At 40.1% G+C, this 26,089-nt stretch overlaps 1 protein-coding gene across 1 annotated transcript in view; it reads left to right on the plus strand.

The window, feature by feature from the left end:
* The window catches only part of fmn2b (formin 2b), a 451,369-nt gene that overhangs the window by 32,343 nt on the left and 392,937 nt on the right, over positions 1–26,089 (plus strand). The window contains exon 2 of the mRNA XM_060830804.1: positions 24,158–24,333. Coding sequence (XP_060686787.1) covers positions 24,158–24,333 — 176 coding nt within the window. The remainder of the gene's footprint in view (positions 1–24,157; positions 24,334–26,089) is intronic.

Consider the following 26,089-nt stretch of genomic DNA (forward strand, 5'->3'; position numbering starts at 1 on the left):
ATGGAGTTTAATGTAGGCAAGTGTGTGGTCACTGGGCAGGAAGAATCAAGCCGTAATATATTACCGTGAGGGCATACATTGGGTATAGTGTATAAGCTTGGACCCTTTTTAAAAGTAAGCATTAGTTTTAGATAAATTCTACGAAAAGATTTGTAGGCTGAATTTTGGGATGAAGAGCTTGAGTTATGAAGAACATCTAAACAGGTTGTGTTTATTCATTTCAGGAATGAAAGGGTGATCTTATTGAAAGAACGTGCATAACTCCTGAGGCATTTGACAGGGTATAAGATGTTTCCAATCATTGGAGGAGATAGCACTCTAACTATATGACAATATAAAGGGCATTAATTTAAAAGCAAGATGTGAAGGAATTTCTTCTGAAGATAATCGTCTGGAATTCTCTACCCCAGAGAGTTGTGGAGGCTAGATCACAAATACTTGAAGAGGAGGTGACTTATTTTTAGTATGAGGTGTTTTGAAGGCATTGAGGTTCTGGTACAAAATAGTTGAGATCTGGGTCAGATCAGCTATGATCTTGTTGAATAGGTTTGAAGGGCTGAGTGGCCTCCTCCTGCTCTTATTTCTTCTATGTTGTGACAGTATCTGAAAAAACTTACCATCAGAGCTTAATTCTAACAAACTATCAGCTATACTTTTTTGAAACAAGATAAAAAGAATGGCTTTGCTGGAAAGTTCGTCAAGCTTCATTCACTGAAGTTGTCCAGGGTGCTGTACGTGAAGTCTATCTCTCTGTTATGTCCAGTTCTTCTGAACTGGAGTACTTGAGCTGGGTGATGTTTAATTGTCGAAGTTAAGACCAAACATCTTATGGTTAATACTGAAATGGTTGGTGGGATATGAAAGTGAAAACAGCCTTTAAAATTTGAGGGAGAAAGACTAAATATTTTTCAGTTTTATTTTGATGTCTGAAAGTGAAGGCTTACCTTGTATGAAGTGCCATTTGGGGCAGTTTCAAAGGTTGTATCTAAGTATGACCAGATTTGGTTGGAGAAGGATACAAATACAAATTTTTAAAAATGTTTTGTGGATGGGAAATTAATCTGCTTTATAGACCAGATTTGGGTGCAACCTGCCGTACACTTGTTTGTTCTGAATGTTAATATAAAATACCGAGCCTTTGCAGGAAGTTACGCACATTGACATCATAGGTTCTTCTGACTTCTTTTACTGAAAACTCCTGGCCTGGTGTCCATTTTAAATAGCCTTGTGATCTTAAATTTGTTGAATTAGTGTATGATTCTGTTCCTTACTTTCTCATTTCATTGTGATTCTGAGATTGGTTAAACTCTTCATACTGAGCAACCAAAACATATTTAAGGACTTATACACGAGAGCTATCTGCAAATTATTCAGTTTAGAGACCGCTTCATGATGATGAAGTAAATTTGTTTAAAATTAAAGCTTTTCATTGTACAGGCAATGAGGTTAATAGGGTCTCCATTTTCCAATCTGTTTGTTTTTCTACATGTTACATGAACATGACGCAAGATGATATTTGAATGACGAGGACGATGATTTAACCTTTTTCTTTTACCCCCACCCTGCATTGAAAAATCCTCACAATATTTCCTTGTTAGAGATTGAACAAAGTGTATTTCTACTTGATTATACACCAAGTACAACAGAATAGGTCAACGAAGAAAGGCTGTGACTTGTGCCACATCCCTTTCACATGTTGGCACCAGTTTAAGATGCGACATTTTTTAAAAGGAATAAGAGCGATTACTTGTCTTGCCTGTGCTTTTAAAATAGGAATTTGGCTGCTTTAGATTTCCTGTTGGCTGCCTAGTTGCTAGGTAATCATGTCATGCAGTCTAATATGTAAAAAGTGGTTGAAAGGGGGGCAACTTTTAAATGTTTGCTGCTACTTTTCTGTATCCTTGAGGAGCAAACAATCTTGTAAATTTAGTCTCCCAAGGATTGAACAAGCTTCCCTTCCCTGTATCACCCTGCAAGTCAGTATGTAGTTTTTTGATGTGACCAATTTACAATCATTGTATATTGGTCTAGAGTGTAACAGAGGCATTTTTATGTTTTTAGCAAACAGACAACAGTTTTCTTTTTCCCCATGTTGCTCTGACTGTCTTTATTAGACGTGTGTAGTATCACTTCTAGGACATTTTTTTGGTTCAGGTGCAAAAATGGTTTTTCCAAGTGGTCATTCAGACCTAGTGTCATTATGTTTGATCTGGGGCATTTTTTTTGGGGGGGGGCGGTTGTGGAGAGTGGGAAATGTTTCCCTCCCCTAACAAGAGATCCACAGTCCATTGATGTTACCATCAGGTTGATTATTGCATTGTCTTTTTGAAGATCAACCAGTTTTTCAGGTTGGTAAAATAATAAATGCAAATTATTGTGATGTCCGGTTTTGAGGTGCATGCAGGCTCTTAAGTGATTTAGACAGCGGTCCTTAAAGCCATAGCTAGCAGCAAGCAATGCCAACAAATAAAACCAGCAATATTTTCTTTGGTCTGGAGGATGATATTGCTACCTTGCAAGACCTCTTACTAGTCTGCTTCCAATGTTTTAACTGGTTGCTGTCTGAAGAAACAAGTCAATCTGACTACCCAACCATCAACTAGTGGACTAGTAGCCTTTATTACCAGTTTGATGTCTGTACATTTTACATGTACGTTTGACATGTAATTGAAGTACTAGGCGTTAAAATGAAATATCAAATTTCCTGTTCCTTGGATGCTGCCTAACCTGCTGTGCTTTAACCAGCAACACATTTTCAGCAGTCAAAATGACTGCCCTAAAAAGGAGGATGACAGCCTCACGGTATTACCACTAGATTGGGTTGCTCCAGAGACCCAGGTATGTTCTGGGGCCCTGGGTTCAAATCCCACCATGGGAGATGGTGAAATTTTAATTCAGTAAAAAGCTGGAATTAAAAGTCTAATGACGATCATGAATCCATTCTCAAATGTCAGGAGAAACCCAATAGGTTCACAAATTCCTTTCACGGAAGGAAGCTGACATTCTTAACTGTCTGGCCTGCATGTTACTCTTGACCCACAGTAATGTAGTTGACTCTTGACTACCATGTGGGCCATGAGGGATGGGCAGTAAATGCTGGCTCAGTCGGTGATGCCATCATCCTTTGAATAAAAATGCTGAGTGCCACGTCTGACCTGCTGATCAATCAAGTTCAGCTATGCTTCATTGTGCTGCAGAGCTCTAGCTAAGGTCAACCCAAAAGGTGAAGTTACTCTTGGAAAGCTCCCTTGGCTTTTTTAAAGTGTATCCTAAGACTGCATTGACATTGAGAGAAGTCATTCAGGCCACAGAATATGTGATAGCTCTTTCAAAGAGGAATCCAGTCTGTCCAATTCCTTGCATTTTACTTCCATTTCCCTCTTTGTTTTCTTCATTTGATGTTGTGACAGCAGCTACTGTATTTAATTTGTTTCTATCACCATATCAGGCAGTGTGTTCCAAACCCTGATTATGCATTGTCTAATTAATTTCCCCCTCATGTTGCTGATGGTTCTTTTACCAATTGCTATTGAAATTAGTGCTTTCTGTTTTTACTAATCCTCCTTCAGTGATGGAAACATGGTTCTCCTCATTTTACAGCATCTAAACATTTTTGTCATGTTTAAATTGTGAAACCACTTCAGGAAGGGCTAAACTAAACAATTCCAGTCCCTCCAGGAATTTGTATCTTGTACATGCTCGTGACTGAGCTTCCTCTGTCCCCTGGTGTAGAGGGTTTCAAAGGTGACCAAAGTGAATAAATATCTCTTCATTTCAGTCTTCCATAATCTCAGGATAAACGATAAAGGCTATCTCCCCTGGATTGAGCCTCACCAGAATGGGACATGTCTGTATCTACATCAACCTTATCATATCACAATTTTAAGAATTTTTTATATTTTGTGTAATCACTTCTCATTCTTCAAAACTCTTGAGAAAACTGACCCCAGTCTCCTCAATCTCTCCTCTTAAAACAATCCTGTCATTTGCAGCATTTAGTGTGGTAAAACCTCTGCATATCTATCCCATACATAATACTTCAGATGTTGTCTCCCCAAAGCACAACTACTGCAGCAAGGCCTCTTTTAATTCTGTAATCATGTATTCTCATCCTCTTGCGATGAAGCCAACATCCCATTTTGGTTTCCTTGTTGCTTGCTCGTCATGTATACTAACTGTTGCTGAATCATGAACAAGGATTCCAGCTCCTTTTTGGTCTCGTGCTCTCTCCTCCATCTCAGCTATAAAAATATTCCACTCTTTTATTCCTACTAAAGTGAATAACTTGACATGTGCATTTGTATCCATCTGCCATTTATTCAAATTCACTTAGTCTTCCCACCCTCTTTCATCTTCCTCAACTTATTGTTCTATCAAATTAGAAAATATTACAATTGGTTCCTCCCTGCCACATACGAATCATTTGTAAAGACTGAGCTGTTATGCAGCTAGCACAAATTTTTGAGGTAATCTGCGTGCAATGGTCGGCTATTCTGGGAATGATCCATTTCTTTCTGCTCTCTACTTTTTTTTGTCTGTTAACCAATTCTCGATCCACACTAGTGTATTTCCCTGAACCCATATGTTCTAAGTTTATTTACTTCGTTCCTGTATAGAAACTTATCAAAAGCCTTCTAAAAACCCAAGACATCGTATTCACTGGTTCTTTTCTTTCTCCGTGCTACAAGAAATGTCCTTTCACAAATCCATGTTGACTGCCTAATTTTTCTATTCTTCTGACATCCCTTTACAATGCCTACCATTTTATTTTTACTGAATTCCAATTACTTGATCTGTAATTAACTCTGTTCCTTCGTTAATGAAACACCACTGTTTTAGTACTATCCCAACTGCAGGAACCTTGTCTAGAATCTATTGAATTTGAGACAACAACTAATAGTTCCTTATTTCTCTGTCGTCACTCCTTCAGCACTCTCTGGGATGAAGTTCATCTGGTCAAGATGATTTCTCCACCTTCAAACTAATTCATACTTCAATATTACCGCCTTTACTAATTTAGCTTATTCAGTTGCCTGAACATGGTTTGTGTGTATCCTGTATGTGTATATATTTTATATATTTAGAAAAAAAACTCCAGCAGATATAAATGAGTTACATTGTGAGGCTGAGCATTTTAAAAGTTGTTAGTATAATTCTTGGCACTCTTAGGTTTGTTCAGTAAATAACATCCAATTGTGGGTTCACATCTAATGTTAGAAAGTTCTTAAAGTTTTTTTACTTGTTGAGTGTGGTTAATACTCGACCTGTTGCAAACAGGTAATGGGAGAGGACTCTTTGGGAGATATGACTTTAATACCTAGCATCACTAGCACTGAAATCCATTTACCCAATTATGGTTACAATTGACCTTGAGCATAAGTTTACAATTGAGTGAAATGCAGGGAGAGTGTATTCTAGAGCTAGCTTGAATAACTCTTAGGAAGATAGCAAAAATAAGCATCTCTTTAGACAATTGTTAAGCTTTATGGGCATTTCCTTATCAAATTTCCCATCTTGTTTCATATGATCAATAGATGACCTAGAATGGATGTCTTATGTCTTTGCCCATTTAAGGATCAATTAACTGTTTTGACCCTGCCCTTATTACTGTTTCACCTCCCTGTCAGAATCTCTTCTGATTCAAAGGCCTCAATGGAATGTTTTGTTAACATTTTGTTACAAATTCCTGTTGACACTAATGCCTTTGGATGCATGACATTCATGTGGACAAATTTGCTCTTTTCCCGCCCCTATTCGAGCCTTGCAGTCTAATTCACTCTAAGAACCACTTCATTTGTATGAGTTTCTTCCAGCAAAGTGTTAGTAGAGAGAAACCAAAGAACTGTGGATGCTGGAAATCAAACAAAAACGGAAGTTGCTGGAAAGGCTCAGCAGGTCTGGCAGCATCTGTGAAGTGAAATCGAAGTTGCCATTTTGGTTCCGGTGACTCTTCCTCAGAACTGAGCAAATAATTTCTGAGAAAGGGTCACCGGCCCTGAAACATTAACTGATTTCTGTTCACAGGTACTTCAAGACCTGCTGAGCTTTTCCAGCAATTTCCGCTTTGTTTCTGGTGGAGAGTGCCTCTTGTGTTGCTACTGCTTTTGTAGCAGTGGGAAATGGCTAGTTTCCCCTGCTTGAAGTTTTTGAGAGATTACAATTTTAGGAATTTTTTTGAGGAAGACTCAGTACTGATCAGGACTGACAGTGGTGGATGACTTTGCACATTCATCCATGTGTCTATTTTGAACAAATGACTATAGTTTGATGGGATCAGCTTTGAGCTGGCAGGGTAGCTTTCTGAAGTCCATTTCCAATATCTTCAACTCTGATTCTGCCTACTAATGTGTATTACATCATATTTCCCCCATGTTATATTTCATCTGAGTTTTGTCTACTGGTTTACACTCTTTTATAACTAGGTAGACTGTCGTCATCCTGCCTTCCCACATGTATTTGACGTGGAGAAATGATTATTATACATTTGCTGGCCTCCTCCAGGACATTAATATATCTTGTGAATAATTGTTGGTGCTCTCACTGATCTCTGTGGCAATCCACTAAGTACAGGTTACTGTCTTGAAAATGGCCCTCGCTTCCCAACTGTCTTGTTAATTGGTCAGTCCTCCACTTCATGCTAATATAGGTATGAGCTCCTTTATCCAAACATCCAAAAACCGAAAAGCTGTAAAATCTGAAGGTTTTTTAAGTGTTTTTTTTCTCTCATTAACAAGGTTTGTTTGTTTTTGTTTGTTTGGCAGTTTTGTTTGCCAAGTCAATACCCACTCAATATGTCACTCAGATGCAATGTCAGTGGGCGTGGCCAAACATTCTTAGTTAGAAGTCTGCTTCTCCGTAAGATTTTTGGAAATTTCACCACAAAACTGTCACGTTCTGAAAACCGAAAAGTTCTGAAAAGCAGCTGGTCCCGAGCATTTCGGATAAAGGATCTTGAACCTGTATATTATCTCTATTGCCATATGCTCTTATGTTAAGTTACTTGATGTGTACGAGCTTATCAAAATCCTTATGAAAATCCAAATATATTACATTGGGCATTTCCCCTTTCTGTCTCCTGTTTGTTTGCTGTACATGGAATCCTAATGAATTTTTCAGGTATGATAACCACCTAATGAATGCCATGTTGGGCATCTTCATGTTTGTTTGAGCTAATTTATTATAAAGCAAATTATCCTGACTCCTGATTCAGTACCTTGGCCAGGTTCTCTCCCCCCCCCCCCCCAACCCCGCACCCCCCTAGACTGGAGCTTTCAACTTTGGGGGTGTAAAATGGATGATGACCTGCCCATTGACAACTTGGGTCCAAATTTCCTTGCCATAGAAGATCCTGTGGTGAGGTCTCATGGTTTGCCAATTCAATTTTGCATCCCAACTGATGTTGGAAACTCTAGCAATGATCATAGTTTTGCTTTCATCCGAGAGTAGACCAGAAATAAATCTGAGTGTGGCGCTAGTAATGCACAGCAGGTCAGGCAACATCCGGGGAGCAGGAAAATCGACATTTTGGGCAAAAGCCCTTCATAGCCTGACTGACAATGATTATCAATTGTAGGGCATTTGTTCTCGAAATTTCTTCCGAAGTGGATGGGACTAGATCTATGCGAGTCTGTGGTAAACAGAATATTGATGTATAGTGCAAGCAAATTGAGGATTATGGAGTACTGGCAGGGAAATGCCATTGGGCCCACCATCTGATCAGCCATAATCCTATCGACTAGCAAAAACAGACTCGAGGGGCCAAACAGCCTACTCCATCTTTTGTGTACTTTTGTATGCGAGGGATCTTATGGTAGTGTCCCTGTCTCTGAACCAGGAGGCAAAGGTTCAAAATCAGCTTGTTCCAGATGTACATTGAGAAAATATCTAAAATTGTGCTGAAATAAATCTGTAAAACAGTACAGAAGATTTGGTTTCTTTAATTTGAACACAGCTCCCAAACCACAAAGCTAATTCCACTTTAAATAGGACTAAACAAACTTTGTATCAAGTTTATAAGAAGGTTGTGAATATATCATGTTAACTAAGGCTGCATCACGTGGTGTAATTTACGTTTTGAACAGGTAAGTAAGAGGGTTTCCTGGAGAATTACTTAAACTCTTGACTGATTAATTTTTGGATTTGTTGATGTGGAATCTCCTTTCCACAAGTCTTTTTTTTTCCAATGAAGTTTTTTCTTTGTAACTCAGCCTACAAAATAGGTGGAATGGCAAATAATTTTACAAGGTATAATTCAATAATTTTGAACAAGAATACTTCATTAGATGCTTAAGGCATCTTCAACCATATTTCTTCAAAGATAATCTTCCTTTTTTTTAATATGTGATTTCCATTTGTGATTTAGGAGGGCAAAACCAATGCTAACCATCTGATTATGGTTACTTTTTCAATCCAGTTCACATTTTCCTTTCAGAAAACCACTTACTTTCTCTTTTTTGGAAGAGGGTAGTATGAATCCTGCATGACAGATGACTCTGCTAAAGGGAATTTTATTTTTGTTTATGCCTTGTTCAAATACACTCTTAAAAAGAAATTAGATGAACTAACAATAGGAGTCTCTCCTATATAATTTAAATAGCCTTGTTTAATAGTTATGATGTGGAGGGGCCGGTGTTGGACTGGGGTGGACCAAGTTTAAAAAATCACACCACCAGATTATAGTCCAAGTTTATTTAGAAGTACTAGCTTTCGGAGTGCTGCTTCTTCATCAGGTAGTTGTAGAGTATAAGATCATTAGATACTGAATTTATAACAAAAGATTAGTGTTATGAAACTGAAATGATATATTGAACAGAGGATCTCATCAGTGATGCAGTATTACAAAATGCATCCTTGAATTCTTCAGCTTGGGGAATTCCAACATCACATTTATTATTGCAAACAACAACCACTTCCTGTGTTCATATAGCACCTTTAACATAAAGCAATCACAAGCTTCACAGGAACACTGCCAATTTAGTTCAGACGAAAAATATTTCATGCAGGTTTCCTTCTCATGATCTAATTTCTTCTTCCTGTTTTTATTTTGTTTAATTTTCTACTCGCTCTCTGCAGTCCTTCTTAAATGCTGAACAATCATTTGACCTTCCACTGTGCAATTTTTAACATTTTCTTCCACTGTTTAATACTTAGGTAGTATTTTATTAGATTTTTTGTTTTTATATTTTTAGTTGAAGTATATCCCCTGTCTTTGTGTGTCAGTATTGATCTATGTCCTAACCTAGCAAAGTTTGTTCGTCCTTCCACGTTACGTGTTATCATTTCCAATAAAATGTGCTCATCAGTTGGTTCCAGAATGTGCTGTCTTCAGAAATTCGCTCACTCAAAGCATTCTGTGAACTCTGGAAATAGTTGCTTGCATGGTATGTTTTTCTTCCATTGTAGATTTACCACCTAACTAAATTAGCAGTGTTTCTGTGAAGCTTGTGATTGTTTGATGTTAAAGGTTCTATATGAATACAGGTTGTTGATGTTGATGTTGATGGAATTCCCTAGGTTGAAGAATTCAAGGATGTGTTTCGTAACACTGCACCACTGATGTGATCCTTTGTGGCTTTTTAAGTTGATTTTATGATGGTTGTTTGGAACAGTGTTCATCTTCTGAGCTTTTCTTGGTTGGCCAATTAGTTCAAGAGTCACATTTGATCACGCCTGAAAAATCTGCATCTTTCTTTATTGTGTAAAATTAACCAGGAAAAGCAAATTGATTCTGAAAATCATTTTGTTTTCGGCAGTTGATGTTTCCAATTTTATATTGCAAACATTAATGCCATGTGATTTTTTTTTTGTTTGTTTTGCTCTCTGTCTCTGGAAAAGTGAGTCCATTCTGCAACTCTGCTATAGGACCTAACCTAACATTTAGATGCAATAATAGATCTGATCTGCAGTGTGTAAGATCATGACTCCCCTAATTTCCTCCCTGCTCTACCCAGCATCCACCCAGTCAACTCCCTTGTCAATCAAAAACCTGTCGTTCTCCATCTTTCTCTTTTTTTTCTTTTAGGATGAGTGGATTATCTCATTTCCACTTCATACGCTCCCAAGGTCTTCAGTTCTGATATGCAGGAGTTGAGTCAACCTAGAGTGGTCGCATGAAAAAGCACATGCAATGGGTTTTCTTCCTCCTGTTGCTTTTACTTTTGCAGATTTTGGTTTTTCATTGTTCTGTTTTCAGGTGATAACTGTTCACTATCTCAACATCCTCTTTTTAGACACTTTTTAAACTTGATCTGTTACCACGCCCATTGTTCGCATGGGGAAATGAATTCCAAACATTCATGACCTTTGAGTACAGCTGTAATTGTAAGACAGTAAGATATAGGCGGAGAATGAGGCCATTTAGCCCATTGAGTCTGCTGCTCTGTTCAAGTGTGGCTTGTTTCTCAAACCCATTCTCCTGCTTTTTCCCTGTAATCTTTTCATCCCATTCTTATTTAGGAACCTATCTATATCTGTCTTTAAATACACCATGATTTGGCCTCCACAGGCTTCTGCAGCAATGACTTCCCAGATGTACCACACTCTGGCTGAAGAAATTCCTCCGCATCCCAGTTCTAAAGGGACATCCCTTCACTTGGAGGCTGGGACCTGGGTCCTAGATCCTTGTTCTTTCCACTAGTAGGAAAGACATATCCATGTCCGTGCTATCCAGGTCCTTCAGTATTCTGCAAATACTGAACTCCATTGAGTACAGATCAGAATCTTCAACGGCTCTTCATGTGATAAGCCCTTTATCCCTGGGATCCGTTGCTTTCTATGTTGACAATAGTTGGCATAAGCCTGGGACTAAGTTCATTTGGAGTGTGTGTGCGCGTGCACGCTCTCCCGGATTACCCTTCAGCATTGTTCCTGATGATTTAGCAGTGTTACACTTAGCTGATACCAGGTGCTCTGTGGAATTCTTTAGTGTGTCAGAGCTTATGTTGCTAAGTAGCCTATTAACAGCAGTTGCAGGTTGGAAACTACACATGACCATTGTATCCATTAAAAGATATGTACAGAGTAGAGAACCAGCATCAGATCTGTGCCTAACTTCGTTCCATCTTCATGTACCTGTTCAATACACTTTCAATTATAGGGAACTTTTATTTTATTTGCTTGAATTGACCAGTAAGTTTATGGCAGTTCATAACTTAGCATGTACCTTCTTAGTTCAGTTATTCCCATCAATGTGCCCATGAATTCAGGTTTAGTGAGCACCCTTTTCCAGCAAGGGTTTCACCCACATTATTCACCAGAGGGAACGCAAAAATATTTTGAGATATGAAACCTGAGCATGATTGTCCATCTGGTTTGTTTACAAACAGGTTAATAGATCAGTTTAAAGGCAGGCATGCTGTATTTTCTGCTCAAATGCAAGTAAACATTCTTAGTCATATCCAGCTGTGTAGACAAGTCGTGTGTAATCAATGGTTGAAATGGGTTATCTATTCATCACTTTTTTATGTTTAGTAAAAATTACTATTTGTAAAATTACAATTTCCAGCTTTTTAAATGCATGCTGAATTTTATGGTCAAATTAAATCTGCAAGGAACTTTGATATATGGGATGAATGAAGTGCTGTCTATATATAACGAGCTGGATGCAGCACCCACCTTCAGGTGATGATGATAACTCTGGCCAGGCTGAGGCCTTTTGAAAGCAGCGATGAGTTCACTAAAATATTAATGTACTGTAGGTACTTCTACAACTACAAAGTGATCTTTTTGATATATGATGAAGCCTGTACATCTGATTTCAGGTGTTGAGTGGGAGAACAAAAAAAATCCAAGTCACAGACCTGAATATTTTCAATTTGTTCCACTCAGCACTGTTACTGCCTGATCAGCTCAGCATTTCTAGTATTTCCTATTTGTTTCCAGGCATGGATTAAAAAACTGAAAATTCTGGAAATATTTGGCCTTTCTCTGCCGTGGAGAAAGGAAAACAGTTTAACAGCTAGGTTTTGTTCAATTTTAAATCAACTGGGTTGACTGTGGTCAGGGTGTTGTGATGAGCAATAAATCAGTATTTTGAATAAATCAGCTTTTGAAGAAAAGCAAGATCAAAACAGCAGTACTTTAAAATGAGAGAGAAAGCAGGTACCATTTCGGAGGTAGGGAAAAAGGAGCAGTGAATCTACACAACTGTCTCACCAAGCAGTGAGCTTTCACAGCTAACTGCCTCTGCTGCTTAGTTTCAAGTATCTCTGGATATTTGGAGTTTGGTCGAAGAAAAATAAAGAAACTGAGATTCCCAGCTGACGTTAGCAAAAGCTCTGTAACTGGGAGTTGCTCACAGCTGGAGAATGGTTATGTGTTGTTATAAGGCTGACCATATTCTTCCTTTTACAACATCTACAATAGTGAGTAGGGTAATTTTTTTTGTTTGTTTTATTGAGATCGGTCTCTTGATTAAATTTATTTTTTTTAAAAAAAGATAGGAACCAGATTACCTTAGAACAGTGTTTTTTTTTAAGGGCAGTAAGACCGCAGCAATTTTCTAGGTCTGTAGATAAAGGTGCAAAGATGGCTTTTATAAGAATGATGTGCTCTTCCAGATTATGGGAAATCTCTGTTTGTTACTGATGATCATGTCTACAGAAAGTGTTTGTTTGTCAATCCTATTTGATTGCATGGATAGGTTGGAGCAGCAGTTAGAGGGCAATAAGGCATTTATAGGAGCTAGAGGATATGATAATGCAGTTTCAGGAAAGGAGAAAAACCACCAATACTATTGGATAGATGAGTTACCCCTAGGAAAGGTAGGTAGATACTGCAGGAATCTCCAATGGCTAACCCCACCGCAAACAAGTATGCTGTTTTGGAAAATGTCGGGGTGATGGACTCTCAAATGTAACACTGACAGCCAGTTTTTTTTATGAGGGGTACATCTAGTTACATAGAACAGTACAGCACAGTACAAGCCCTTTAGCCCTCTATATTGTGCAGACCTTTTATCCTTCTCTAAGATCAGACTAACCTATATACCCTTCATTGTACTATCTTCCATGTGCTTATCCAAGAGTTGCTTAACTGTCCCTAATGTATCTGACTCTACTACCATCACTGGCAGTGCATTCCACTCCCCCACCACTCTGTAAAGAACCTACCTCTGACATCTCCATTAAACCTTCCTCCAATCACATTAAAATTATGTCACCTTGTGACAGACATTTTTGTCATGGGAAAACGTCTCTGGCTATCCACTCTATCCATGCCTCTTGACATCTTGAACACCTTTATCAAGTCACATCTCATCCATCTTTGCATCAATGAGAGAAGTCCTAGCTCACTCAATCTTTCTGCATAAGACATGCCCTCCAGTCCGGGTAGCTTCCTGGTAATCTCCTCTGCACCCTGTTTAAAGCTTCCACATCCTTCCCATAACGAGGCGACCAGAACTGAACACAATATTCTAAGTATGGTCTAACCAGGGCTGTATAGAGCTGTGACATAACCTTGTGGCTCTTAAACTCAACCCCTGTTAATGAAAGCCAACATACTGTATGCTGCTTTAACAAGCCTATCAACTTGGGTGGCAACTTTGAGAGATCTACGGATGTGGACCCCATGATCCCTCTGTTCCTCCATACTACCAAGAATTCTGCCTTTAATGCTGTATTCTGCATTTAAATTCGACCTTCCAAAATGAATCCTTTCACAATTTTCAAGGTTGAATTCCATCTGTCACTTATCAGCCCAGCCCTGCATGGTTCCAAGTGATCGATTGTGACGGGACTCTTTTTTTTTATTTTAAGTCTGAGGTACTGCAAGAATAGAAGCTAGAGAACTTGGGGAAATAAATAGTGATATCTTAAAGTGTCCAAATAACAGAAGAGGAGGTGCTGGATGACTGAAAATGCCTGAAGGTGGATCCCTGGAACAGATCAGGTGTACTCCAGAACTATGGGAAGCTAGGGAAGTGATGGACCCCTTGCTGAGATATTTGTATCATCGATACCCACAGGTGAGATGCGGGAAGACTAGAGGTTGGCTAACTCAGTGCCACTATTTGAGAAGGGTGGAAAGGAAAAGTCATGGACCGGTGACCCTGACATCGGTGATCGGCAACTTGTTGGAAAGGAGTCTGAGCAACAGGATTCACGTGTTTGGAAAGGCAAGGACTGCTGAAAGTATGTTCCTGTCCGGGTGAAAGGAAAAGCTGGAAGGTTTAGTGAATGCTGGATGACTAAAGAAATTGAGGGTTTGGTTAAGAAAAAGAAGGAAGCACATGTAAGGTATGGACAGGATAGATCAAGTGAATCCTTAGAGTATAAAGGCAGTAGGAGTGTACTGAAGAGGGAAATCAGGAGAGCAAAAAGGGGACATGAGATAGCTTTGGCAAATAGAATTAAGGAGAATCTATAGGGTTTTTACAAATACATTAAGGGCAAAAAGGTAACTAGGAAGAGAATAGGGCCCCTCAAAGATCAGCAAGGCGGCCTTTGTGTGGAGCCACCGAAAATGAGAGATACTAAATGAGTATTTTGCATTCATATTTACTGTGGAAAAGGATATGGAAGATATAGACTGTAGGGAAATAGATGGTGACACTTTGCAAAATGTCCATATTACAGAGGAGGAAGTGCTGGATGTCTTGAAATGCATAAAGGTGGATAAATCCCCAGGACCTGATCAGGTGTACCCTAGAACTCTGTTAGAAGCTAGGAATGTGATTACTGGGCCTCTTGCTGAGATATTTGTATCATCGGTAGCCACAGGTGAGGTGCCGAAAGACTTGGAGGTTGGCTAACGTAATGCCACTGTTTAAGAAGGGTGGTAAGGACAAGCCAGGGAACTATAGACCAGTGAGCCTGACCTCGGTGGTGGGCAAGTTATTGGAGGGAATCCTGAGGGACAGGATGTACCTGTATATGTATTTGGAAAGGTGAGCTCTGATTAGGGATAGTCAACGTGGCTTTGTGTGTGAGAAATCATGTCTCACAAACTTAACTGAGTTTTTGGAAGAAGTAACAAAGAGGATTGATGAGGGCAGAGCAGAAGATGTGATGCATATGGACTTCAGTAAGGCATTCAACAAGGTTCACTATGGGAGACTGATTAGCAAGGATAGATCTCATGGAATAAAGGGAGAACTAGCCACTTGGATACAGAACTGGCTCAAAGGTAGAAAATAGAGGGTGGTGATGGAGGGTTGTTTTTCAGACTGGAGTCCTGTGACTAGTGGAGTGTCACAAGGATTGGTGCTGGGTCCTTTTACTTTTTTGTCACTTACATAAATGATTTGGATGCGAGCATAAGAGGTACAGTTAGTAAGTTTGGAGATGACACCAAACTTGGAGGTGTAGTGGACAGCGAAGAGGGTTACCTCAGATTACAACAGGATCTTGACCAGATGGGCCAGTGGGCATTTAATTCAGATAAATGCGAGGTGCTGCATTTTGGGAAAGCAAATCTTAGCAGGACTTATACACTTGATGGTAAGGTCCTAGGGAGTGTTGCTGAACAAACAGACTTTGTAGTGCAGGTTCACAGCTCCTTGAAAGAGGAGTCGCAGGTAGACAGGATAGTGAAGAAGGCATTTGGTATGCTTTCCTTTATTGGTCAGAGTATTGAGGACAGGAGTTGGGAGGTCATGTTGCGGCTTTTCAGGACATTGGTTAGGCCACTGTTGGAATATTGTATGCAGTTCTGGTCTCCTTCCTATCGGAAGGATGTTGTGAAACTTGAAAAGGTTCAGAAAACATATACAAGGATATTGCCAGGGTTGGAGGATTTGAGCTCTAGGGAGAGGCTGAAGTGCAGAGGCTGAGGAGTGACCTTATGGAGGTTTACAAAATTGAGGGGCATGGAAAGGGTAAATAGGCAATGTCTTTTCCCTGGGGTGGGGGAGTCCAGAACTAGAGGGCATAGGTTGAGGGTGAAAGGGGAAAGATAGCAAAGAGACCTAAGGGGCAACTTTTTCACGCAGAGTGTGGTACGTGTATGGAATGAGCTGCCAGAGGATGTGGTGGAAGCTGGTGACATTGCAACATTTAAAAGGCACTTGGATGGGTATATGAATCGGAAGGGTTTGGAGGTATATGGGCCGGATGCTGGCAGGTGGAACTAGATTAGGTTGGGGATATCTGGTTGACATGGAAGGTCTATTTCTATGCTGTACAACTCTGTGACTCTATCCCTGATCACAGATGGTCAACATGGCTTTGGGCATGGGAAATTGTGTCGCAGTAACTTAATTGAGTTTTTTAAAGGAAGTAACTGAGGATTGCTGAAGGCAGAGCATTGGACGTTGTCTGTATGGACTTCATTAAAGTGTTTGACAAGCTTCTCTATGGTAGACCAGTTAGCAACGTAAAATTACATGAAATACAGGGAGAACTAGCCATTTGGATACAAAATTGTCTCAATGGTAGGAGACGAGTGGTGATGAAGGGTTGCTTTTTGGACTGGAGACCTGTGACCAGCACTGTGCCACAAGGATCAGTGTGGAGTCCACTGCTTTTCGTCTATTTATTTAAATGATTTGGATGTGTGCATAGGAAGTATGGTTAATAAATTTGCAGATAACACCAAAATTGGAGGTATAATGTACAGTGAAGAAGGTTACCTCCTTAAAACAGGATCTCAATCGGATGGGCTAATGGGCTGAGGAGTGGCAAATGGAATTTAGATAAATGTGAGGTGGTGCATGTTGGAATGGCAAATTAGGGCAGGAGTTATACATTTAATGGTAAGGTCCTGGGGAGTGTTGCTGGGTAAAGTAACCTTGCAGTGCAGGTTTGTAGTTCCTTGAAAGTGGTGTCACAGTTAGACAGACAGTGTAGAGAAGAAGGCATTTGGTATGCTTGCCTTTACTGGTCAATGCATTGAGTGTTGGAGTTGGGAGGTCATGCTGTGACTGTACAGGACATTGGTTAGACCACTTTTAGAATAGTATGTTCAATTCTGTCTCTCTGCTACAGGAAGGATGTTGTGAAACCTGAAAGTGTTCAGAAAAGATTTACAAAGATAAAAGCACGATTTACAAGGATGTTGCTGAGGTTGGAGGATTTGAATTATAGGGAGGCTGAACAGACTGGGGCTGTTACTCCTGGATTGTTGGAGGCTGAGGAAGTAGAAGTTTACAAAATCATGAGGGGCATGGATACAGTAAATAGGCAAGGCCTTTTTCCCCAGGGTGGGGGCATGGGTTTACACTGAGAGGGGAAATGGCTGGTGAGTATATGGAATGAACTGCGAGGGGAAGTGGTGGAAGCTGGCACAATTACAACATTTTAAAAGGCATCTGGGTTCAGACGGATATGGGCCAAATGCTGGCAAATGAGACTAGATTAATTTAGGATGTCTTGCCAGCATGGATGAATTGGATCATAGGGCCTGTTTCTGTGCTGTATATCTCTGACTCTAAATGATTTCCTACCTTGTTGAGTTCAAATAGAGGCAGTGATTTATACATGCTTCCTCTATCTGCAAAGGACAGGGCTCTCTGTATTGATACTTCGGTTGTAATATATACAGATAATCTGCACTCTATTCCTTGCACATTATGAATTATCCAGGAGGTGTTGTCCAGTTTTGGAATCGCATGTCATGTTAAATGTTGGGCACAAACACATACTGCTTGAACTGCAGCAGGTATGGCAGTTTCTGTGGAGAGTGTGTTAACATTTCAGGTCTGTTGTGCCTCCTCTTCAGATCATTTTTTTTTTCAGTCATTGACGATACCCAACTAGCTCATGCTTGTAGAACTGTGTGTCTTGCTTGTCGTGAACTGCCAAAGCAGCTTGCAGTTGATGATCTGCTGGTCTTTGGGATGCCTGACCCACATATCTGGCATTGTGCCATACTTAAATTCACATGCTATGTGGTAACTATCAATCAGTGTTACTGGATATCTTGGTAGAGACATTACCATGGACAATCAGATTCTACTTGCTACCCAATGAAACTCTGGTTTAATGCAGTAAGTACTGGTTTTCCCTTTGAATTGGTGTCTTTTGCAAATTATCTTGATGAGTTTAAGCTGAAAAGCTTTAAGCAATTGTAGTCTTCAGTGATATGCAAGTTCTGAACTGTCAAATCCATCAGGATGAGTGAATATATGAATTTGAGTTCCTATCATTTCCTGTATTAACCTTTTCCACCTACCTCTTGCACAAATGTTCATAGCAATTAAAATCTCTGGAGAAATGCATCAAATATTGACTTTGCTTGACATCAGCTGAAACTCTTTCAATCTCAATTTGTGCAAAATAAGCTTGAGTCTGAGATGCCATGTTCCAAATGACTGAACTCCTCCATTCTCTCTCTTCACTCCTCAACCCCCAATTCACTATTTGGCTACTTGCTTCTGGTCTTTTAAACTGCTGGCACACGCCAGCTGCTGAGTTGTCATTCTAGACAGAACATTCTCAAATAGCCTGTCACTTCCCTTTCCAAGGATCCACATGGTAATAAAGTTATGCCGCATCTAATTATGGGACCTCCTCCATTCCTCTACCCAGTTACCATGTTGTGTCTCATTCATTTACATGGAAAACTCTACTTTGATCACATTTCAAATAACAAAAAAAGCAAACCAATACTGAAGCAACTCAAAGTCATGGTGACTTGCTGCCTGATTTGTGCTTGATCTTGCCAGGCACATTGTATAACCTCATTTACTCTGCATTGACTTCAGTAATGTAGAATATTGCACTGTGATGTTATGCATCTACATTGCAGCAGCAGAATAGTAGCATAAAGTCACCATAGTTTTATGTCAGGTGCTAGCACAACTTTTTTCACTGAGCAAGAACTGCTTTCTCCACCTCCCCTCCCCCAACAGATACTGGTTAAATAGTTCATTCCACCAAATGCTTACATTTTAATTTTCAAAAGAATGCTTAAAACTGATGTCAGAATTTCATGGCTAAAGTGGTCTCACTTGTAATTACTCTCTTTTTACTTCCTCCCTGCAAAATGGACAAAATGTTTTCTGTGGACAAATAGTCCCCCTTTCTCTTCAAAATAAGATTCTGTATTGCACATGCCATGCACAACTGTCACCACTAGGGGGAGGGGGACACTTGGAATCTTAAAATAAGATCACCAATCATGATGAGGGAATATGTCTCTATCTCATTTCAAACATTTACGGTTTGGCACAATTTTCTGAAAAATTAATGTTACTGTTTAAGTCAGTCTGAGTGATATGAGAAAATAGTTGGAGCAGAGTGGTGAACGGTCAAAACGTTATGGCACCATTTCTTGGGGTATTCATAAGGATACATCTCCAGTTACAAGATCTTGCGGATATTTGCTATGAACAAACCTTGATAGGCAAAATCAGGTTGACATTTAGTGATGTTTTCAGGTAATTATGATGAGAAGCTCTTGGCCTGCATTGTTGGCTGTTTCTCTTAACACAAATGCTTATGGACCTGAATATTTCCAGAATTTTCAATATACGTTGAGCACTGCAAAAGCTTTTAAAATTACATACTGCGGCTGTGTGTGCAATAGTTATGATTCTGCTTTATTCTGCCAAGAAATGGCTGAAATATGTTCTAAAATCTGTACATAGGAGTTGCCTACTAACCAGCCTTACTTGTACATGTACATGTTGCTCAATATTCCATGGAGACACATTCATACTTGTTTATTGGCACATTTATTTCTTGTATTTGGTCTTTAGCAATCTGCTTCAAAATTTACTTCTAATCCAATTTCTTTTGACGTGATGATACTTGTCAGTTTGCATTTGTTTGCACATGCAGCATGTCATTGTGCTTTTGGATTTCCTCAATCGTTTTGGATTTCCTTTCCAGTTTAGTTTGGCACAAACTACTTCAAGGAGAAGGTTGGTGTTTTGAAATGGTTCAGGGGATGATGTAGAGGTGCTGGTGTTAGATTGGAGTGGACAAAGTCAGAAGTCACACAACACCCGGTTATAGTCCAACCGGTTTATTTGAAATCGCAAGCTTTTTGAGCACTGATCCTTTGTCAGGTGAAGTGCTCCGAAAGCTTGTGATTTCAAATAAGTCTATTGGACTATAACTTGGATTCAGGGAATGATAAAGATGTCCATGTCCAAGTATGATCTGATTTTAAAAATGCAGCCTGCTCAGTGACAAAAGTATTTAATTGCTAATGATGTTTTCATGGATTCATCATTTCTGGATCAGATGGGTCTTGAACTTGGGCCTCCTGGCTCAGGAGTAGGGACTGTACCACTGCACTGCAAGATCCCCTGCCACCGAACTAGCTGTCTATTCATTATCCATTAAACTAGCTTGGAGTAGTCTAAACCTCTACAATTTTTAAAGAATTCTCTAAATCTTTAACAGGCATGGAATGCATAATTAGTGTAAAAACCTTTTGCTTGGCCTGCCCTTTATCATCAATTTCTACTAGTAAAGTATGGTGTCGGTTGTCATAAGTGAGAATTGGGAGTCAATAGATGATAAGGAAGTGGTAAATAAAATGAACAAATATTTTGTTTCTGTCTTCACTTCAAAGAATAGTAAAACATTTAAGTAACAGTTTGAAATTAGGAGGTGAAAACGAGACAGAAACACATGATGAAACTATGATCTCCTAGGAAGCAATGCTAAGCAAACTAATCATGGAACTCAGTTCCAGGGTCTGGAAAGAAGTAGTTAATTTCCAAAATTAACTAGATTGTGGAAATGCTTCATTAGACAGGGAAGTATTCACTATAACTTTTTTTATTCAAGAAGGGATGGAGGTTGAACACAGGAATCTGTAGACCATTTGGCTTGACATCTGTTGTGAAAATGAGTTAGAATAAATTAAGGAGATTATAGCTGGACTCGTAGCGAACCTGAAGATAATTGGGAAGGATTGGCGTGGTTTTGTGAAAAGAAAATAACGTTCGGTCCATGTATTGGAGTCCTTTTTATTTTTGGAAGCATGCTTTGGATGAAAGGGAGGTATTGTACGTGGATTTCCAGAATGCATTTGACGATGCCACAAAAGAATATTGGACTAAGTATGAGCTTTTGATATAGGGGGTAGCGCAGAATGGAAAGGAGATGGCTGGAAGGCAGGCAGAAAACTGAACCTTAATTGGGGATGGGACTTCTGATTTGACACGAGTGGGTTACTATAGAAGTTTGTGTTGGGGCCTCAGTTTTTTATCATTGGATGAGGGGATTGAAGGAGTGGGAGTTAACTTGGCAGATGTGATGAAGATGGTTACAAAATTGCATTTGAATAGGATCTGAGGTTGTGGATCAATTCAGGAAAAGTAAAGTGGGCAAAAATATTCCAGATGGAGTATGATACCAGAGAATATGAAGTTAACAGTTCTTTATTTCCTGGAATTCTGCAGAGGTTTGAACATTCTGATAAAATGAGTAACAAAACTCTGGTATGCCAGTACTGCAAGCAGTTAAGGCTAATGGGATCTCTTCTTTTGTTAGAAATAAAATTCAACATTTTTTTTTTAAACAAAAGTTATGCTCCAGTTATCTGGGTAAAGATGCAATGGTCCCAGAGGATCATAGGGCTGCTCTTTCTTTAGAGAAACAACCACTGATGAATTTAATTGGAGGTTTATCACCGCTCGGGGGATGGGTCAGGTTAAGAAGGTAGGACCTTTTGTGGTAACCTCATGTGGGTACAACAATTGGACACGCTGTTTAGTGTCCTGCATCATAAACTATCCGTCCAGCAAACTGAATCAGGCACACACACATCACCACCCCCCACCCCCCAGCATGCTTTGCCAAAAATGTCAGCTTTATGTCGGGCATTAGTGAGACCACATTTTTGAATCTGTTTTCAGTTTTTGCTCCCTCTACATAATTAAAGGTGGATGTAAATATGGTGCAGGTATTTTAATGGAGGTTTGCTAGATTGTGATACCTGGAGTTATTTGGGTTACCTTGTGAGGAATGGTTGGAAGTATTACTAGTGGAATCCAGAAAAGTGGGGATAGATTGCTTGAAGTTAAAAAATCCTCAATGTTCTTGGGGAGGTAGATGTGGGGGCTGGAAAATAGTTCCTGTTTTTGGGCGAGTGCAGAATAAAAAGGGCAGCCACTTCAATATTCGGTATCAACCTTTTAGGACAGAACATTTTCTTGTGTGATTGTAGAACGCTGTGCCTCAGGAGGAAATATTCACCTTGATGATAACATTTTAAGGTGGACTCTTTCTTTTTGGCCTATTGCTCTTTGTGTCAAAATAAAATTGAATGTGACAGTTTTGTGAGAATTTTTTTTAACCAGCAAGAGACTACAGTAAAGCCAGTAACCCTGTTCTCTCTCATGTGGTATACTGATGGCTTAAGTTGACTTTCTCCCTTTCCCTTTCCCTCTCATTTAAGATACTGTTTGTACTCTGTTCCGCTCTGCAAAAGTTCTGCTCAATGGGTTGACACCCAAGTGTGAATGGGGTAGTTTACCAGGCAGTAAAGTTTTCTTTTGTTTTAATTGGTCACTCAGTAGTGAACCCAGTTTATAGAAGGCTACAACTACTGCATTGCTCAATGAAGGGAACATATGCCTGCCTATCCAGACCTGTTTGGAGTGTTTAATTTAATATTTTTGATCATAACTAAATTAAGTCTTTTATAATTTTAGTCTAAGCTAGAAGAGCAAATCTAAAAGGTATCTCCGCCTTGAGCAGTTACATGGTCACTCTAGATACAAGCATCTTTTTCTGCACCTTTCACAGTGTTACAGCATTTAAATTTATCCTAGTAAGCACAAAGAAATGATACATATTAATGGTAGTGATTCCATTAGTCCACTTTGCAACACCAACTTGAGACTTCGGGATTGTGTCTTGCTTTCTGTTTTGTTAAGTGAACTTTTTTGTCCCCCTTTTGCCTTCTCTCCTTGTTGTGACACTGTCTCCTAGATTTTATTTCTTGACTCTTCCTAGCCACTACCTGTGGTCATAGTCAGTCCTATTCCTGAACTCTACCTTACCAAACCATGAGCAGCATGTGATCAGTCATGGATTGGCTGATGGTGTGTGCCCAATTTCCCATTGGTCTCTCTTAAGGTTCATTAGTCACCTCCAATGAGATTACTTCTTGTTAGCTCTTCATTGATTTCCCCAAGATGCCAGTTGCTTTGAAAAGGCAGTAATATAGAGTCATAGAGATGTACAGCATGGAAACAGACCCTTCGGTCCAACCCGTTCATGCCGACCAGATATCCCAACCCAGTCTAGTCCCACCTGCTGTAGGACCTTACCATTAAGTGTATAAGTCCTGCTAAGATTTGCTTTCCCAAAATGCAGCACCTCGCATTTATCTGAATTAAACTCCATCTGCCACTTCTCAGCCCATTGGTCCATCTGGTCCAGTTCCCGTTGTAATCAGAGGTAGCCTTCTTCGCTGTCCACTACACCACCAGTTTTGGTGTCATCTGCAAACTTACTAACTCTACCTCTTACGCTCACATCCAAATCGTTTATGTAAATGACAGAAAGCAGAAATTCAGGAAAGGAAGAGATCATTAGACCATAAATCAAATCCCATCACTCTGAATCTGTTTTAGAGAGTTTATTATTCCCCTTTTGACTATGTAACAGATGGTTGGTAGCATTGCAGATTCACTTTACAAGAAATGTTCATAAAATACAAGTCAGAAGAACTTTTCACAGAAATGACCCAACTATATTTACAGAACTTAATTCCAACATTATACTGTTGTATCTTTCAAAAGGTAGTGACCATTTCTCTTTCAGACAAGTCAAGTTCGAAAGCCAATTTTCAGACATAGAAGACGCCTTTAGGTTTCAAGATACAACTATCACCAACAGGCTTTGGAAGGGAACAAAGAATTACATCACTTTACATAATCTAGCTTATTTTCATAGCATTTGATTTTCAGAAGTTGGTCTTTTATCATTTTGTCCCAGCATAAAATCATAAACTTATGATCGTTCTTAACTTTTGGAAATGTGGCCATTCAGCAAGTTTTATTTGACAGAAAGGCAGCCAAAGGTCCTCCCTGGTGTAATATTAAGTCTTATTGACTAGAACGAAACAGAACATTAATATTAATACCTTGACTGCTAGAAGATGTCACATAACTAAACTACAACTATTTATGGCAAACTAAATACCATCTACGAGAATTTAACTTGGACACTTTGCTTGATAAAAAGCATTTGTTTCCTATTTGCAAATCCTGTCAATATTTAAGTGTGTGCTCCAATTGTTTTTAACACAGGGAGAACCTTGTTGGAGAAGCTTTTTGGACAGCAGGAGAAAGTGCAGCTTGATGGTGAGCATGAAGCAGAGAAACTTTGCTCTCGTATTCTGGCCATGGGTTTGCTCCTTCCATTCGGGGACTGCTTCAGGGAACAATTTTGTGGAGATATGCCACCACCCGCCACCAAGTTTGATGTGAGTTTCTTTTACGTTCTTGTTAGGTGTGTACTGAATCTGGGAATCATAGATTTGTGGGTAATAATAATTGTTTTCTCATTTGTGTGAAAAATTTAGTTAGTGTATGGTGGGGCACACTGTACTGGTGGGGGTTGAAGATTTTTGAAATAGATCAACTTATTTTGCTGAGTTATATGCACACCTCCATGGCCACCACCTACTGATATGGGAATTGTACCTTTCTGAGTAAGAGGAAGCCCCATTGCACTACAAAACTCTTCAAGAGCAGATGACCAGTGCCTCTGGTGACAGAAGGCGCAACAGAATGACTTCTCTGGTGATAATCACTGTGCAGATTTTATCAAAGTACAAGAGCTTGGAATTATGATATGATTATGATTTGCAAACCCAGTGCTTGCTACAGTATGTTTGTGTGCTATGATATCAGTTAATATCGCTATTGGCTTAATGAATTGTGAGAAAGTGAGGACTGCAGATGCTAGAAATCAGAGTCCAGTGTGTGATGCTGGAAAAGCACAGCAGATCATATAGTATCCAAGGAGCAGAAAAATTGACATTTCGGAGATATACCCATCATCAGGAATGAGGCTTGTGGGCCAGGGAAACTGAGAGATAAATGTGAGGGGTGGGATTTGAGGGAAAGTAGCTGAGAATGTGATAGGTCAATGAAATTGAGGGATAAGATGATAGGGTGGAGCAGATTGATGGGAAAGGTGATGGAGACATCATGAGGGCGGTGTTGAGGTGGATGCCTGGGACTGGGGTAATGTGGTGGGAGGGGAAATTAGGCAACTGGTGAAATCCACATTGATTCTGTGTGGTTGTTGCAGGGTCCCAAGGTGGAACATGAGTCATTCTTCCTCCAGGCGTCAGGTGATAACATTTTGGTGGAGAAGGCCCAGGACGTGCATGTCCTTGACTGGGGGAATTGAAGTGTTCAGCCATGGGACAGTGGGGTTGGTGGGTGCAGGTGTCTGAGGTGTTCTCTGAAACCATCCACAAGAAGGCGTCCTGAGTCCCCGATGTAGAGGAGACCACATCGGGTGCAACGAATACAGTAGATGATATTAGTGGAGGTACAGATAAACTTCTATCAGATGTGGAAGGTTCCTTTGAGGTCTTGGACGGAGATGAGTGTGGGTGCAAGATTTGCAGATCCTGCGGTGGCAGGGCAAGGTGTTGGGAGTGTGGAGTGGGCTGGTGGGGGGGGGAAGGAGGGGTGCGGGGGGAGCGTGGACCTAACGAGGGAGTCACGGAGGGAATGGTCTCTGGTAAGGGTGGGGAGGTAAATGTATCTCTGGTGGTAGGATCTATCTGTAGATGGCAAAAGTGGTAGAGGATGACATGATGTATGCGGAGGTGGTGGCATGGAAGGGGAGGACCGGGAGGGTTCTGTCCTTGTTGCATTGGGAGGGGTGGAGTTCGAGGGTGGTGTTGCAAGATGTGGAGGAAATATGCTGGAGGGCATCAACTGCGTCGGAAGGAAAATTGCGATCTTGGAAGTAGGCCGCCATCTGGGATTTCCTAAACTAGAATTGGTCATCCTGTGATGTCCGACAAAGAGGCAGGCATAGCTGGGTCCTATGCGGTTGCGCATGGCTACCCCTATGGTTGGAGGAAGTGGGAGGATTCAAAGAAGTTGTTAAGGGGGAGGACCAGTTCAGCCAGGCAGATGAAAGTGTCAGTGGAAGGGTACAGGTTGGGACAGCATGAGAGGAAGAAACTGAGGGCTTGGAGGCCTTCGTTGTGGCAG

The sequence above is a fragment of the Hemiscyllium ocellatum genome, chromosome 10 (assembly GCF_020745735.1).
Source record: "Hemiscyllium ocellatum isolate sHemOce1 chromosome 10, sHemOce1.pat.X.cur, whole genome shotgun sequence".
NCBI lineage: Eukaryota > Metazoa > Chordata > Chondrichthyes > Orectolobiformes > Hemiscylliidae > Hemiscyllium > Hemiscyllium ocellatum.